This window comes from Primulina eburnea, chromosome 3 (genome assembly GCF_022965805.1).
Source record: "Primulina eburnea isolate SZY01 chromosome 3, ASM2296580v1, whole genome shotgun sequence".
Classification (NCBI taxonomy): domain Eukaryota; kingdom Viridiplantae; phylum Streptophyta; class Magnoliopsida; order Lamiales; family Gesneriaceae; genus Primulina; species Primulina eburnea.
This window is the reverse complement of record NC_133103.1, coordinates 20,143,202-20,162,425: the sequence shown is the minus strand read 5'-3', so window position 1 is coordinate 20,162,425 and position 19,224 is coordinate 20,143,202. Positions and strand designations below refer to the sequence as shown.

The 19,224-nt window shown below is 35.0% G+C and overlaps 1 protein-coding gene across 3 annotated transcripts; it reads right to left on the bottom strand.

Moving 5' to 3' along the window:
* Positions 1–14,294: 14,294 nt before the first annotated feature.
* LOC140827238 (uncharacterized) lies at positions 14,295–18,346 on the bottom strand. Of its 3 annotated transcripts, none has more exons than XM_073189871.1 (5): positions 17,751–18,346; positions 17,211–17,406; positions 16,051–16,182; positions 14,852–14,991; positions 14,295–14,458 (listed from the first exon to the last, which is right to left on the bottom strand). In XM_073189871.1, the coding sequence occupies exons 1-4, from the start codon at positions 18,056–18,058 to the stop codon at positions 14,869–14,871; spliced, it is 759 nt and encodes a 252-aa protein (XP_073045972.1). In that variant the 5' UTR covers positions 18,059–18,346; the 3' UTR covers positions 14,295–14,458; positions 14,852–14,868. The 3 variants fall into 3 exon arrangements, with proteins under 3 accessions (XP_073045972.1, XP_073045971.1, XP_073045970.1); XM_073189870.1 differs by having other exon boundaries at positions 14,295–14,461; positions 17,751–18,345; XM_073189869.1 differs by lacking the exon at positions 14,295–14,458 and having other exon boundaries at positions 14,666–14,991; positions 17,751–18,345.
* Between the last annotated feature and the right edge of the window lie 878 nt (positions 18,347–19,224).

The following is a 19,224-nucleotide window of genomic DNA, read 5'->3' as shown; positions in this document are numbered from 1 at the left end:
ATGTACCATATCAATCTCTAACCCAAAGGAATATACATACGGATTAATATTCAATCTCGGTACATTTCGACGGCATAACGGTGTAATCTCGCGATACCGGTCAACTTAAATAACATATGTGATATTAACAGGTCATAATTCTCAATAACCATCAACCATGGGACTCAAAATCTGCATAATCTCATACACATGTATTCTAGAAAATCACAATAATCGCATACGGTATCATTACTTCAATCCGGTTTCGAATATACTATCACCAACATCACAATAACCCATAATAGAAATCAAAATTTGATTTCTCCCAACAACTCCACTTCAAAACATGCTGAAATTTAGTAATACTTACATCCTTTAGTAGCTTGTAACAAGAGGAGCAAGAATATGAACTCGGGTCGACAATCGGGCGGTTGGATTTTGCATAATCATTTTTCTAATATAGCTTGGAGCTATTCTTCATGGACTCTCGGGAGGTTCTCTGCTGAAGAAGTGCTGAAGAAATGAATCAAAATACATATTAAGTGGTGCTCAATACATGTGTCAACTTCGTATGCATGCTGGACTTCTCGTGCATATGCGCGCCCTTCTTTCGCGCATATGCGCGAGACATTCTGTCTCGACACGTAGCATCACGGTGACTCGCGCATATGCGCGCCCTCCTTCGATGCATATGCGCGAGGTCCCTAAAAATCTTCACTACTATCGGGTACCCTCGCGCATATGCGCGGGTACACGTCGCCCATATGCGCGAGGTGTTCTGTCTATTCTTCGCATATGTGCCGGTCTGGTCGCGCATATGCGCGAGGCTCATTCCTCGCACAAAATTCCACTCTTCTTTTAGGCTATCCCGGTCTGATCTGTTTTGTCTATAATCACATCACAATTATCCACAAATCATATCGGATTACAGTAATAAAAATTTCGGGCATTACAAAGTATCAATAGCATCATGATATATTTTCGACCAAAAAATCCGTACCTTTGGCGGCAAAGAGGAGACCATATAAATTTCCACAATGACTTCATTGTAACTTCCGATTGATTTTCAAGGGGGTGTATGCAACCTGATCCCAACATGTAGCCCTCACACACTGAATATTTCCCTTTCTTGTCATGGAGCCAGAACCTCGAGTCCTATTTATCATTCGGAGGTAGGAGGATAGGGATGATCTCTGAAGCAACAAAGGCTGGAAATTTGTTCTTAACAAGGCTCATGTTCCATTGATTATAGGTTATGAGTGATTGGACCTTGGATTGGTCATTTGCCTCTTTAAGAATCTGTCCCAGGCTATTTTGGAAGTTCGGTATCCACTTTTCATCAAATATTCATATTGAGTTCCTGTTACCAACTCGCCATATGAGTCCTTCCCTTAATAAATCTCGGCTCCATAACAAAGATCTCCATATATTTGAAGGGTTATGTCCTAGCTTGGCTTCCATTACATCATTATGTCTGAACTATATAGATTTGAGAACTCCTGTAAATAGAGACTCCGGTTTTGTTATCATACGCCAGATCTGTTTCGCGAGAAGAGTCTTGTTGAAGATGTCTATCTTACGAAACCACATACCACCTAGACTTTTTGGTTTACACATCATATTCAGTTTTTTCCAATGCATTCTTTTCCTCCCTTTATCAACTCCCCACCAAATATTAGCACACATCTTTTCGATGTCCTCACAATTAGCCTTAGGAATGCGAAATCAAGCCATTGCATATCTCGGTATAGCTTGGAGTACCGATTTAATTAGAACCTCTTTTCCACCCTCTGAAAAGAATTTATTTTCCCATTGCTTGAACTTTTGGCCTACTCATTGAGTCAGGTATTCAAACTGAACCCTTTTAATTTGCATAGAAAAGGTCGGAAGGCCCAAATATACCCCATGGCCCTACACTACTAGAATCGTCAACTCAGCCTTTACTACATCAATTGTTTCAGATCTTGTATTCGACTGAAGGATAAAGCCGACTTCTCAAAATTAACTAGCTGCCCAAAAGCTGACTCATACAATTTTAGAAATCTGCATACCTCTTTGCAATTTTCCGCTGTGGCTCAAAAAAAATACTAGGCTATCGTCTATGAAGAAAATGTGGGTTATCGATGGGCACGAAGGAGATATTTTGGGTTCATAGATATTACCCTGTTCTTGAGAGACGGTGAGAATTTATGAGAATCCGTGTGCACATAGAACAAATTGGAAAAGTGAGAGAGGGTCACCATGGTGAATTCCTCGTTGTGGTTTTATGTTTCCCATAATGTCCTGATTTATTTAAAAAGAGTACGAGACAGATGTGATACAATACATTATCAAGCCAATCCAATGCTCTGAAAAACCCATCTTGCGCATAACTTGTGCAATGAAATTTCATTCCACGTGATCATATGCTTTGCTCATATCAAGTTTGAGAGCGGCATATCAATTTTTCCCTAATATCTTGTTCCGTAACCAGTGGATTAGTTCAAAGCCCACAATAATGTTGTCTGAAATTAATCTACCTGGCACAAAAGCACTTCGAGATTCCCTTATTATTTGTGTCATGATCGGTCTCAAACGGTTTGTTAGCGCTCTGGCTATTATTTTATAGCACACATTGCACATTATAATGGGCCAAAAATATTTCGTCATCATTGGCTAGTGAACTTTCAGCATCAGTGAAACAACAGTAGAGTTCAACACCTTCAAATCTGCTCCACCATTCAGTATTTTGAGTGCTGCCTCGGTTACATCTTCGCCAATTATATTCCAACATCTTTGATAAAATAAGGCTAATATACCATCAGGACTCATGGATTTTTCGGATGTTTGTCAAAAAGAGCTCTCTTTATTTCTTGCGCCGTAAAGGGGTACATAATGAATTATTCATATTATCTGTAACCGAAGGCTTATGAAATCAGTGACCACCTGAATATCCTCTGGAGAAGCATAATTTGATGTGAAAAAAGTGTTAAAGTATTCAAGAACAATTTCAGTATACATGTCGGTTCCTCGCATAAGTCACCATGATTCGAGATTAAACCACGCATATAATTTGTTGTCTTTCTCATTGACGCCCTGGTATGAAAGAATCTTCAATTTCGATCCCCGAATCGGAGCCAGTTCGCTGTTGCGAGTTTTCTCTACTGCAAGTGTACGGTGTCAAGTTTTAGTACTGGTTAGAGTACAGATATCGTTCCCACGAGGAGTGTGTATAAAAATGTATGTCAGTGCTCGTAATTAAAACAGTCTCAACTTTATTTAGAAAAATCAAATAAAAGGTTGGTTTGGTTGAACGAATTAATTGAAAACAATGAATTAATTAAATCACTGAATTGAGAAATAATAATAAGAGAAAATATCTAGAGAAATGATTTAACAAAGTTTCCACGATAAAAAATTCACAGTTGAATTTATATTCATGAATTCCAATTATTTAATGGCCAAGAACACTTAGATTATTCTATTCCCCCTTTCCCAAGTGACGAATAACTGTATCTATCAACTTCGATTCAATTATTCCTAATTAGAATCTAAGTTTCATAGGTAAATGCAGACAATGTTCTTACTAAGCCTCGCTAAGGTTATACGCCTTCCGAACGCTATAAACATTTAACGATGTGTTCTAATGATCTATAATCCTAGTCCTTCTCCCGAGTTGTAGAGTTAATCAAACAACAAACAATTTATGGCCAGTAAATTGCAGTGCAATAAACACAGAGAAACACAAGTAAACATGAAATGAAATTCAATCTTATAAAATAACCACGTCAAATCATCGTGTCCACAAAGCTACATCATTCTCTAGAATGGGAAATTAGTTCATCACGAAATTGAAATAAAAACGACGCATGTTCAAAGTTTTAGACATTGACATATGAGAAAATAGAAACGCAAAAGACAGATAACAAATCCGAAGTGTCGTCTTTGTCCCCAGATTTGTCGCTCTTCGTCTTTGTAATCGATCTTCGCGTGTCTTGCCTTCGTCTCGCCTTCGCTCCGAGTCTTCTTCCTGTATTTTCGTCCAAAACGGCGTGTGTCCCCCAGTTTTGACCTACTCGCACCTTATATATTAATCTGGAAAGCGGCGCGCGCGCGGTGGCGCATGAATTGGCACGGTGGCGCGCGAGTTGCTGTGTCTGGCGGTGCATGTGTGCACGCGGTAGCGCGAGAACTGGCGCGATGGCGCGTAGGCGTCTGCTTGTTGGCTCGTACTTGCGCGCGCGCGGTTGCGCGTGATCTCGCACGGGCGCGCACGAGCTTCTGGTAATTTGCTTCATCTGTGCGCGCGCGGCTGCGCGTGAAGTGGCGCGGCCATGCACGCCTCTCGGGTCTTCTGCTGCTTCCTTGTGCGTGCGGCTGCGCGTGATCTCGCGCGGGCGCACGCGAGGTTCTTTCCGAGTGCTTCACGGCGCTATGTTTCCTTGACTCGACTTGACTTCGTGTCCGCTATTTTCTCAATTCCTGTAATGACAACAAAAACAAACCAAAAACGCATAATTCTGTTCGAAACAAGCATAATTCAAAATGGATTCCAATATAAATTAAGTGCAAATCTTGCACTTATCATTCGCTATGCTATGCTGGTGCCAGTAAATTTTTTCTTTAGAGCTGAGCCTTTCTAACTCTCCTTCCAACCACCTTATCCTACTTAGTCTATGCTGCCACATTGTGCTATTTTTTAGTTTGTTGAGTACTTCTTTCTTCTCCTTAATAAGCCGTGGAATAGCGCGGAATTGATTCAGAGGGAATGTTTGTAGCTCACTTGGGCAATTTGCAATTCTGTCATGAATACAAGTTCCAGAAGGCAGACTCGACCAGCTCTTTTTAATCACATCCATACATTGTTCCTCAGTTAGCTAACATGCGTCAAATTTAAATATATGGCTACGATTTTTTGGACATATTAGGTGTAAATCTTGTATCGAGTTTCTGTCAAGAAAAACTGGTCGGTGATCGGAATGGTAGAACTCGAGGTTATGAACCTTGGCATTTGGGCATAGTATATGCCATTCAAAGGTGCCACAGTACATGTCCAACCTCTCAAAGATAATCCGATCTGATGCTTATCTATTTACCCATGTAAATATCTTTCCATGACAATGTAAGTCTTGTAAAGAGCACTCGACAAGATGTATCTAAAAGCTTGGATTTGTGTCATCGATCTCAAGTTTCCCCCCGATTTTTCACTATCAAAATAAATTTCATTGAAATATCCCTCAACCAACCAAGGCACCCATGCCAATTCAGTTATATTTGCTAACTTACGAAGCAGCACCCAAGAGATATGCCGGAGATTAGCATCAGTGTTGCCATAAATCCCGTGAATATCCAATGCTTTTTTGGATCCAAACACTTCACAATCGATTTGCCTTTTGGAATAAGATTTCATTCTGACCTCAAAGGGATCTTTCCACATTAGCATGAATTCACCTCCATTCCCTTCACTGTTAACGACAAAACAACCAGAATACTCAAAATATTTCTTCCATCTTGTGCACTTGTACTCTTTCATTCGTGTTTCACATAAGAATAGAAGGGCAGGAGACTTTTCAGTGATGCAACAAAGGGACTGCTCTGCAGCCGCTGCCAATGAAGGAGAGGAACTAGACGAGAGTCTTCGAACCATGTTTCTCTTGTTTGGAATGAGAGTATCTTTCATTTCCATATCCATCTCTCTGCCATGTTTCAAACTACTACAATGAGGGTCACTTCCTTGTCCTCAATATTTCATTTTAGTTTTTGCATTTCTAGCTCGTCTTTTCCATTGCATTGGACTCTTTGCCAACTGTGTTGTATCTGTACCCTTTTCCTTATTAGCATCTTTGTTCCACGTAGTGAGGGCGGTTTGGGCTTCTGTCTTTTTTGTTACTATTTTCATGTTGATGTAAGGTAGGTGTGGTGTATGTTCCAATCCACCACCATTGCTGGTCTTGGATCTAATATTAGCTTGCATCATGTTGCCATGCACATCTGCAGTAGATGATTGGTTTTGTCGGGTTTTTGTGCTTCTCTCACCGCTATTAGAAAAGTTATTTGATTCCATATGTATATCATTTTACGAATCATGCAAGATGACTTTCTTCCCCTTCCCATGCTCTCCTATGGTTGAGCTTGATTTCTATGGGGATGGTGTTCTCTCCTTCTTTCTTCCGAATTTTGCTGTTGCCCGGAGCCATGGTCCGAAGGGAAGTTTTTTGTTGTCAGTTCCATCTTGGTCACAATCACGAAAGATATGCCCAATTTTTCCACAAGCATAGCAAAAGTTCGGTAATTTTTTCATAAGTCATGATGATGATAAAATTTATGTTTCTTCTGTAATAAAAAGTGGCACATATCAATTCATATTAGAAGAAGGAAAAACGTGTAGGAAATGGCGACGGTCATTGCCTACAACTTTTGACAAAATATTTGTACGCCGCCTCAACTTTAGAAAATTGAAGCACGCATGCGCCTTTTTTTGGCTCTCAGGCTCCCAATAAACTCATCGATGGTATGAGAAATGCCTATAAATAGAGGTGATTGAGGTCCCTAAGCACACACGTCATAAAAACAAAATACACCATCTATAGAGTATATGAAGTGCTTAGAAGGCTTCAACCGGAAGGAAATCAGAAAACTTACAAATTCTTCGATGGCCGGAGGTAATGCTCGATCCTCTTTCGCATATTTTTTATCATGTTTATAAATGTATATAAACATGAATTTTGAGAAAAATTCTGACATTTGGTATCAGAGCCGTGATACATCTGCCTTGAAAATATTTGTTTTTATTTTCTGAAAATCAAATATCATGAACTTTTCGAAAATTTTGTTTCTTGGAATTTGCGTAAGGAAAATGAAACTTGAAGTCGGACATAGTAATATTAAGAAACTTACCTGAAAATTTTGTTCCCGGTTGCACTTTGAAGTTCTCGGCTTGGCCGAAGTCTTGAAAATAATATAATGTTTTTGAATTTGAAAATAAAATAAGAATTTTTAGAGCAAAACATTTACGGAGAAATTGCAGAAAAAAGCTTGAAGAAGGGTTGTGGCAATTGAATGAGATGGTTGTATTAATCAATCATTCAGACAAACACATGCAATGTATTGAATTTAAAAGTGAGCCCACACTTCAATTTGTCTTTCAATTGTGTCGGTAATGTTTTATTTTTAAAAAAACTAATAATAAATAACTAAATAATAACTAATGTGTTATTAAGTCATATGTGTAATTCAATATATATATAGCATTTGGTTAAATAATTTGTACACATTTGGAATAAAATTAATGCACTAAAATTAAAATTATAAATATTGCTTATGGTTTTCTGCAATAGTATGATATTTCAAATCATTATAATTTACAAATTGTTCATATTTGATTATTATGTTTATATAATTTTATATGAAAAAATTAATTAAAAATGTGAATATAAAGTTATCTAAAGTTTTGGCTTATAAAAATTCACATAAATATGGATAATTAAAATTAAAAATAATTATAAGGTGATAAGAAAAAACATGATCTGGAGGAGTTTTTCATAGATCAGTTTAAACTGTCTTGACTAACCACCAGTCTCCCTGAGGAACGTTGCTTTGTCTAGGAGTTAAGTATTTAAAGGGCCTTAGTCCTACATATATTTCCTGTGAGCACTCTTGGAAAATGTTGATTGTGTTATTAAATAACTATTATATAAAGCATACGTAAAGCCAAAATTTTGTTCAGTGAACCGTATAATTTTAAATCATTGAGGAATAGCCTGGTTATGGAAAATTATGCATTAAGTGGATTTTGATCACATAATGGACATCAATTGTAATTAATTATATAAACATAATAAGTTTTACCCCACAGAGATTTTTGTAATATTTATATAACTAATTCGGTTAAAATATCAAAATTATATTTTTCTTTATTTACCTACAGCAGTTAAGAGAAAATATATTTTTATAGGTTTATCATAAAGTTCCAGAAATTTTTTATTGAATTTAAATTTTAGCCCACAGCCAAATTTTATGTCACTGGATTTTAAATTATTTACATTAGTAAAACATGATATTACCTCAAAATTTTAAAAATAATAAGCATATTATATTTTTATGCAGTTATGCAACATGAAAGTTTTTCTGATATAAGATGTGACATTCCCGAACTGAAGGACGATAATTATAAAATATGGAAATAAAGAATTCTTCTTCAATTAGGGTGGATAGATATTGATTATGCTATACGAAAAGACGAACTATCTGCTATTACTGAAAATAGCAATCCATATGATGTTGATCTTTATGAAAAATGGGTGCGATCTAATTGACTATGCGTAATGCGATCTAATTGACTCTGCGTAATGTTCATAAAGACCAAAATCTATGCTGTTATGCGTGGTTTTGTCGATCAGCATAACAATGTGAAAGAATTACTGAAGGCTATTGTTGAATAAGTTCATTATTCAGATAAGACACTTGTCAACACCCTAATTATGAAATTGTCTTCATTAAGGCTCACCATTGTTAGAGGTAAACGAGAGCACATAATGAAAATATGGGACATAGCGGCTCGACTAAAGACACTTGATTCGGAAATGTCTGATACTTTTCTTGTGCACTACATTTTATGCACTCTTCCACAGCAATATGCACCCTTTGAAATTTCCGACAACACACATAATGATAAATGGTCAATCAATGAATTAATGACCATGTGTGTTCAAGAAGAAAGAAGGTTGTTGATGGAAACAAGTGATAATGTTTTTATGACCATAAAAGGAAAGTATAAGAAGCAAGCCAAAGTCAAGGGAAAAGGGAAATGAATAATTTCACCCCAACCTGACATCAAGAAAGAATACAAGTGTTTCTTTTGTGAAAAGACGGGACACATGAAGAAGAATTGCATTAAATTTTAGGATTGACTTGAAAAGAAAGGTATTCCTATGTCATTTATCTGTTATGAATCTAATATGGTTGATATGATTTATAACACATAGTAGATTGATTTTGTTTCTACAATCCATGTTACAAATACCTTGCAGGGTATGCAAAGACTAAGGAAACCACAAGGAAATGAGCGGAACATCTACTCAAGAAACAATATTTCTTCACATGCGAAGGCCATTGGGGCTTGCTACCTTATATTGGATAGTGATTTTATTTTAAAATTGAAAAAGACATTTTATGTTCCAAGTTTTTCTAGGAATTTAATTTCGGTTTCAAATCTTGTACTCCTTGGTTATTCATTTCAATTTTTGGATAAATCAATAAATTCATTTTATAAATCAAATATTGTTGAAAATGGTAAAATGATTGATTGTCTTTTCTCTATTTCTTTACAAAATAATAACACAACTATGCATGTTCAGAGGGATATTAACAGAAGTATTATAAATGAAGATTCACCTATATTGTGGCACAGGATATTGGGACACATCTGCATATATAGGATTAAAAGATTAATCAATGATGGAGTACTTAATACTTTAGATTTTACTGAATTTGAGATTCGTGTGGACTGCATAAAGGGAAAGCAGATCAATAAATCTAAAAAGGGTGCCAAGAGGAGTACATAAATATTAGAAATCATATATTCAGATATTTTTTGTCTAGATATGGACATGTAAAGTGCGAAATACTTCATCTCTTTCATTGGTTATTACTCACGATACATGTATATATACATACTTCATAACAAAAACGAAGCCCTTGAAGCCTTTAAGGTTTTTCAGGCTGAAGTGGAGAAGCAATGTAGAAAACAGATTAAGATCGTGAGAACTGATATAGTTGGAGAATATTATGGTAGATACACTGAAAATGTACAGGCACCTGGTCCGTTTGCGAAGTTTCTCCATGAACATGGGATTGTTGCTCAATATACTATGCCTGGTTTTTGGGACCAAAATAGCATAGCTGAGAGGAGAAACCGAACATTATTGGACATTGTGGAGAGCATCTTTAGTAGCTCCAAACTTTCTAAATCATTGTGTACTGAAGCTCTTAAGACAGCTGTATATATATTAAACCGAGTTTCAACTAAAGATGTCCAAAAATGCCATTTGAATTATTTTAAGGTTGGAAACAGAGTTTACAACATATACGCATTTGGGAATGTCCTTCAGAAATAAGAGTATACAACCCACATGAAAAGAAACTGGATCCAAGAACTATAAGTAGATATTTAATAGGGTATGCCAAAAAATCCAAATGGTACAAATTCTATTATCCATCTCACAACACTAGATTGTGGAATCAAGAAATATAAAATTTCTTGAGAATAACTTGATTAGTGGGAGTAATCATTCAAATGACATAGTTCTTGAGAAAGATCACATTAATTCACAACCCTCTTATTCGAATGATAAATTGGTCGTTATGCATACTCCTCGAGTCCAAACTGGTGTTAGGAAACTGGTTACTGAAGTTCCACAAATCTCCTGATGAAAATCTAGATCAACTTGTTAATAAAGAACAACAAGAAATTGTTGATCAACCAAACAACCTGAGGAGATCGACAAGAATCAGAAGATCAACTATATCTAGTGATTATGTTGTGTATTTACAAGAATTGGATTTTAACATTGGAGTCGAAAATGATCTTGAAATTTTTTTTACAAGCCATGAGTTGTAATGAGTCAAAATTATGGTTTAATGCTATGAAAGAAGAGATTAATTCTATGGTATTTAATAGAGTTTGGGATCTTGTTCAGTTGCCTGATGGTGTATGTAAATGGATGTTCAAAACAAAGAAAGACTCATTAGGCAACATTGAAAGATATAAAGCAAGAATCGTAGCTAAAGGATTCACTCAGCATGAAGGAATCAAATATGAGAAGACTTTTTCTCCTGTATCTAAGAAAGATTCTCTCCATAACATTTTAGCATTAGTTGCATATTTTGACTTAGATGTGCAATAAATGAACATGAAATAGCTTTTCTCAACGGAGAATTAGAGGACGAGGCTTATATGAAACAACCTGAAGGATCTTTCTCTAGTAATGGTAAGCATTTGGTATGTAAGCTTAAGAAATCTATATATGGATTGAAACAAGCATCCCGTCAATGGTATTTAAAATTTCATGATGTTATCTCTTCATTAAGATTCGTAGAAAAAATCATGGATCAATGTATATACCAGAAATTCAGTGGGAGTAAGATCTGTTTCCTTATTCTATATGTGGATGATATATTATTTGCAACCAATGATAAGGGTTTGTTATATGAGGTGAAACAATTCCGCTCTAAAAATTTTGATACGAAGGATATAGGTGATGCATCTTATGTCATTGACAATAAGATACATAGAGACAAAATTCAAGGTATTCTAAGTTTGTCTCAAGAAACCTATATCAACAAAGTTTTAGAGAGATATCAGATGAAAGATTGTTCACCAAGGATAGCTCCCATTGTGAAAGGAGATAAGTTCAATTTAATTCAATGCCCAAAGAATGATCTAGAACGGGAACAAATGAAAAACATTCCTTATGCTTCTGTTGTCGGAAGCTTGATGTAGGCTCAGATTTGCACTAGACTTGACATTGCATTTGTTTTTGGGATGATGAGAAGATATAAGAGTAATCCAGGTTTAGACCATTGGAAAGGTGCAAAGAAAGTGATGAGGTACCTTCAATGGACTAAAGATTATATGCTTATGTTCAGATGAACTGAGAATTTAGAAGCAATTGGCTACTCTGATTCAGACTACGCTGGCTGCATTGATTCATGAAAATTCACTTTAGGATATATTTTCATGCTAGCTGGTGGAGCTGTATTTTGGAGGAGAGCAAAGCAGACATTGACTGGTACTTCCACTATGGAAGATGAGTTCATATCTTGTTTTGAGGCAATTTCACATGGTGTGTGGTTGAAGAGTTTCATTTCGAGGCTTAGCATCATGGATTCTATATCTAGGTCATTAAGATTATATAATGACAATTCAGCTGCTGTTTTTATGGCTAAAAATAACAAAATTGGTAGTCGAAGCAAGCAAATCAACATTAAGTATTTAGCCACACGAAAACGTGTTAAAGATAAGAAGTTAATTATCGAGCACATTAGCAATGAATTGATGATTGCAATTGACTAAAGTTATGCCATCATTGAAATTTAATGATCATACAAAAAGAATGAGACTTGGTTCCTTTATGTAATTTCGTTGTAAGAAAAAATTACTAAAACTATGATGTGATATTTTCTCATATTTACTGTGCACACATTCATTGATTCGAGATATATCAATAGAGTTGGACATCGAATAAACATGAGGTTTATTCATTAAGTTATACAGATTTGATATACATAATGCATAGTAATACATTGAAGATAATACTCGCTTTTAGAGGACATATCGCCATGATTCATGTGTTTTGTTTTCTCCTATAGAAAATGAGATATGAGCCAAGTGGGAGAATGTAAGAAAAAATGACACTTATCAATTCATATCAGAAGAAGGATAAACGTATAGGAAATGGCGATGGCCATTGCCTACAAATTTTGACAAAATATGCGTATGTCGTCTCAACTTTAGAAAATTGAGGCACGCATGCGCCTCTTCGTTTGACTCTCGGGCTCCCTATAAACTCATCGATGATATGAGAAACACCTATAAATAGTAGCGATTGAGGTCCCTAAGCACACACCACATAAAAACAAAATACACCATCTATAGAGAGTGTGTAGTTCTTAGAAGGCTTCAACCGGATGGAAATCAGAAAACTTACAAATTCCTCGATGGCAGAAGGTAACGCTCGATCTGCTTCAGCATATTGTTTATCATGTTTATAAATGTACAGAAACATGAATTTTGAGAAAAATTATGACACCTTCTTTCATCCCCCACGAACATAATCTATTTATGTTTTTTGGTGGAATATATATATATATATATATATATATATATATATATATATATATATATAAATATGTTGGGATATGAAATAAATAAAAGTTGTGAGAGCATTATATTGGACTATAATTTTTATGATTGTAAATCGAATGCATGCTTCCAAAGATGAGAGCTGAAAACTTATTTAAATATGAATTTAGTTCATTTAAAAGTAAAATATATGTTTAAATATAAAGAGAACATTAAATAACCAAACAAATAATATCACAAGTTTCATTTCAAATTAGACAAATTAGTTACTAAGAATAATGATGTTTTTTCAATTGTGGTGAAAGATGTGGGGAAACCAAGTGAGACTTCAAGAAAACAAGAGCAAATAAAATAAGGTAAGACCCGAAGTGTGTGCGAGTCAAATAAACAAAATAAGAAAGCCATAAGAAAAAAAGACAATTATCAAATAGATTAATCAACATCAAATTTGATGATGAAAAAGAACATGAAAATCAGATATGATGATGGGATTACTAAATTTAATCGAACAAAGAAGCAGGAAAAATAAAAAATATTTAAAAAAGATGAAAAAGATATTAAATGATTCAAAATTCAAACAAGAAAAAGATTTGAGAAAATAAATCATGTTTATTTGAAAAGATAAATAACTATAAAATAATATTTGTTATTGAATAATTTCTGAAAATAATTATGTGTCTTCATTGATTTTTAAATTTATGACCAATATTCATAGTGCACTCAAATTCATTATTCACATGTAACGCACATACTTTGCTACTAGTTAGTTGAAAAATATCAGCCAAACATTATCACTATTTATAATCACGAGGACAACAACATACATTCAATTTTTTAATCATAAAAATTGTTGTGAAACTGTTTTACGTATCAATTTTATGAAACGAATATCTTATTCGACTCAACCCATGAAAAAGTACCACTTTTTTTGTCAAAAATATTATTTTTACTATAGATATAGATCGAATAGGTTATCCTATTTCATAAAATACCTACTTTTTTTAATTAATGTAGAACTTCATATAGGTTAGTTTGGTATTGAAGTTTTAAATTAAAAATATTCTATTGAGCTCGATATTTAAGTATTTTTAATCAAGAAATAATTTTATCGTTCGAATGTGAGGGTTCTTTAAATTTTTTTGGACGAATTGACGAAAAGGGAATAGTTAAATTTTTTAAATGAGAAGTTAAAAGGGAAGCTTAGAACTTGCATTTTCTGGCCTCCCATTTCTGTTTCGAATTGTGGGAATACAATTATGACATTGAAATTCAATACGAAATGGTAAGATTTTAAAATCTAATGGCTGTTGAAATGACAATCCTATTTCACGTACAAACTTTATATTGTATATCCTCTTTTATTTGTTAATCTGTTAATTGTAGATTTATTTTCATAACTATTACGTAATAAAAGGAAATATCTCAAATTTCTCCGATTAAATTCTGCTATTGGTTTCCTTACATATCACCATGTATCAGCAGGCTCGAAAACCCCGACAGAAATTTGAAATGGATTAATCACAGGTAATGTGGTCCGAAGTTCAGGGTAGAAATGATCAAGCCCCGCATGATTCATACTCGACCAGAAATAGCTGTGTCGGCACAAGTGTGAGGCAAATGGGAAACTTTTCGCGCTTACTACTACAGAGCCATGGTAGAATGTGAATTAGAAAATATAGCATACTGTGGCACAAGACGTGAACAAGTATTAAAAATAAAGGAGATAGTAAATATCACAACAATTGGGTGGGTTTGTGCTGTTCAAGTGGTGAACACAATAGTTTTCCAGCGGTTTTCGTAACTTTAAAGACCTATAAGTGCTCTTGAAGAGATGGGATTCAGACAGGAAGAAAGTCACATTCTCTTCAAAGGGTGGAACAAAATAAACCTAGCTTTGTGCATGTGTTACTTTTTTTGGCCACGAACCACAAAAAAAGGAAATGAGTGCACGAAAAACAACCCGGGAAAAAAGGCGAGCGTTTCTCATTTACAGATGTTATGAATTGCAGTGTATTTGGACAGCATCATTACCACACAAATCTAAACCTTCATGCTCTCAGCACACGAGCATTCTCAACAAGGGGAACCCCAGGTCCGTATATCAACCGGCATCTGTCATTGAATGAGTTAACTAATCGAGAGACCACCTCCTTGAAGAACATATTTGCCATCTGTCAGGAAGGACGTGAATCGCCAACATTAAAGAAAATTAATCGAGTTTATTAAAATAATAGGCATCAGAGATGCATATGTTTACTATGAACAAACAAACTGCAAATATATCTGAAACATGAAACCACAAAGATCGAGAGAGAGATACATTTTACATCATCAATTGATCAAGAACATTTTTTCACTCGATACCTATGTAGATGTTTTCTTCCTCACTCGAAAAAAAATTGTTTTCTTCTTATTTATTTGTTAGTTAGCATTCCTTAGCGTGTAGGTACAGGTATTGGGCTGACGAGTTAAAATTACAGTAAAACAAACATGTTGATGACAATCATTATATGATGTTCAAGTTATGTCAGTTTATATGATGTCTGTATATTTCGTTGCTCAGCTTTCCTCAAGGGCATCAGAACTGTTGCCATCTATCCAATCATATATTTTAACTATTTTTACAGAAGCAAGGACAAAATCGTCACACTGAAAGTTTCATGGAGATTTCACACATTCATGACTCGGTACAGTAATTGTAAGTTTGTATCATATGCCAAAGAAGAACTTGCGGTCTGCTTTAACTACGGCAGATGGTGAAATGATCACAAATGACATAAACTCATAAAGTCAGCGACGCACAGAAACAATAAAATTATCACGTTAAACCAAATAAAGCTTAAGTTGAATTCTAATCCCATAAAGTGTCAGTGGATATATTTGAATTGATTTTGTCCATGCAACCAATCAGAAGTGATTTTATGACCTAAACTACGCCAAAATAAATGAACATTTCTATGGTAAAAGGCCCACTCTCAATAATATTATCAAAACATGGTGCAAGGTTTTCTTCTATTTACAGATAAATTTTTATACACAGCGAATGCAGGTTACATTTCTTTGTTGCTAAACAGATATCAAGCATCAAATAACAGGGAATGTCACTAGAAAGAGAAATTTACATGTTATTGAAAGCAAAAGTATGCCTAAATTCGTATAACAACAGGCTCAGAAGATTACAATAACTTAATGATCAAATATGAAGAAGTTCAACTACCGAAGAAACTCACCTGACGGTAAAATGGTGACTGAAACTTAAAGTCCACCAAAAAGTGAAGGTCGCAGGTTCCTGGTACAGTTCCCGGATTAAACTCCCAGACATTTATCAAATGATCAAAAAGACTACTCTGGGATGAGGTTGTCTGAAAAAACACAAGGCACGGAAAATCAACCAATGCAACAGGGTCAACTATTGTGCAGCATCAAGAATGTTAACGTGAACACCCCTCCAATGCATCATGTATGATAGATCATCTCAATCTGAGGCACTTACACTTACCGCTATGATTTCTCAATAAGCATAAATTCTCAACTTTCAAGCCCCAGAAGAATCAAGTCAATATTGGAAAATCAAAAATTCCATGACACAAATTTCTTCACAAAATATGGCCCACAACCCACACCCAGGAGAGCCATATCATTCTCCCATACTCTTCACTTTGTAACCTGATTGTTAATTCATATTGGTGACATTGAATATGCTGAGAAAATGAAGGATGGCACCGCCTACAAACTTCTTTAATCACGAAAAAATGTTTTTTGAAGCTTATATGCTGAACTTCCACGACTATTAGCCTATTCATCACTGTCTTTAAGCTTAACATGAAGAGCTAATGATCAGCCAGTTCATGCGCTATTACCAACTAGTATAGCTATATATTATTTCCAACATGGCACTCGGGGATCAGTTGTTATGATCTTTCCAGGAAAACAATGCTCAAATGTAGTCATATGCAACCAGTTACTTCAATCCAACGAGGCCAATTTTCATGTAGGTTACAAAAATATTAGCAGTAAATATCAATAGCACAAATATTTCTCTGGAAGGAAAGGATCAGAAAATAATGAATACAAGTCAAAAACTTGTAATTGTCTTTGAGCCTAACACAAAGAGCGAATGACCAGCCAGTCCATGCACTATTACCACACGGTCTAGTATACATGATATTTCGTACTTGACAGTCAGGACTCAATCGTAAAGAGATTTCATAAAAAGTAAAAACAATGATCAAACTTAGGAATTTTGTAACTAGTAACCTCAATCCCAAAGAGGACAGTGATTATGTAGGGTACAAAAACATTAGCAATAAATATCAATAGCGTTATTATACTCCATGAGGAAAAGATAAAGAAAGTAATGAAATATAAGTAAACATTAACTGATTTTCACCTTAATAAAATTCGGTTTTTTCAGCTCGACATGTGATAGATAACTTTCGACGAGAATTTTGAAGCCGATTTCTAACTCAGCATCAAAGGATCCATCAGGATTACGGCGAATTATCTGTGATCGCTGACACCATGGAAGAAAATCTTCATACATATCAACAGCCGCAACCACATTGAACAATTGCTCAGGTGAATATCTAATAATCAAAAGACAAATCAGCTCAAACAGCAAGCGATCAAAACTATCTGATTATGTAAGACATTCACAAACTTGAAATTAAAAGGTGCAATATGTTGGATACGACATCCTCCGAAGCATTTCAAAATTCAGAGGTCTCCTTAAAACTATTTGTCAATGCACCTGATGAACATCGAATACAACTCTAAAATTAACAGAAGTTATAATAATGCAGTTAAAGAACTCATTCCAAATTTGAAACTATTATCTTCAAACCACAGAATAAATATCCAACAATTGTTTAAACAACAAAAGATATCCAATACGATAAAATAATAAATAAAAATTTGGGCCTGAACTTACCCTAAAACACGTCTCTCTTCATGTACTTTGGAGAGCATATCTCCAACCTCGCCATCACCACATCCCAAGAACCGCCTTTTTTGAACCACAATTCTAGCAGCAGAAGTTTTCCCATGATCCCGGAGATTATAATTCCTGTAACGATATCTAACAATTTCTTCCGGTAAAGAAAATGCATTGGTAACAGCAATGCTAGTCAAACATCGAATCTGATCATGACTTGCACAATTAACTTTCTTCTGCCGGAACAAATTCCGGTGGGTAAACAAACGCGCCATCGCCTTCGATACGGGATTAAATTGAGGCATTGGTGAAAAACGAATAGATTTCTTCGCGTTGGGAACCCCAATAAATGAATTATAAGTTCGAACCTGGGAGTTAATTTTGGAGAAATGAGACGAGAGGGGGGAAATTATCGAAGATTAAGCAAGAGGAAATGGAAATTGAATGGAGTTGAGTCAATTGAATTCAGGGGATGCTACGATTTTCAGACAATAAAAGGGCATTTGTCATTAGTCATTTCACCATAAACAATATTAGATTCTTGGTCTCACCGGAAAAAGGAGAAATATTTGGTTGTAAATAATAAGAGAGAAGATAAATGAATAGAGATAATTCATATGGACAATTTATTGTTCTCAAGTATCATATCAAAGCAAAATTACAACATATAAAAATCTTTACACATATTATCTTGTCATATTTATCTTGATCACAAATATTTGAAATCTAGTCAAATAAAAATAATCATCTACAAAAAGAATATATTTATAAATTCTCCTTTTAATGATTAATTTGCACAACAATCGATTAGTCAAAATCTCTATTTCGAAAGATGGGCGTATGTAGAGATGTCAATAGGTCCGAGTTTTACCCAGACCCGCGTGTATGGGTGGGTTTGGGCATACTAAATGGGTCATGGGATGTGTCTCCGGTCCAAATTTTCAGACCCGTCCGGATATGGGGCGGGTTATGGGTTTTATAATATCCACCTCATACTCATCCCATATATGTGGATATTCTAGGGTTTTAGTTTTATTAATTTTTATTTTTTAGTATTTCACCTCAACCATAACGATCTTAGCTATTTTTATGGCAACTGTTGCATTTGAATCTACTTTTAGCAATAGTGGAAGAATAGTTGGTCATCATCTTAGTAGAGTTTAATATTGTCTACTCGTTGATTTTATATTGATCTGTTTAAATTATATTATGACTTATTTTTGGGGATGTCAAGATTTTTTTGGAGAGCTAGTAACTCTTTTTTATGTAATTCTTTTTGTCGTGAAAATACTTTGTTTGTTATTATTAAGTGTGGTCAAAGACATGAATTAATTTTCCACAATGTTGTATTTAGAGGCTTGTCTGTTTTATAACTCAGTCATGTGAGAAAAAAAATTACTTTTTTATTTTAAAAAATTCGGGTCTCACGGGTTTCACGGGTCTACCCGTCCCCGTTTCATATTCGAGGTGA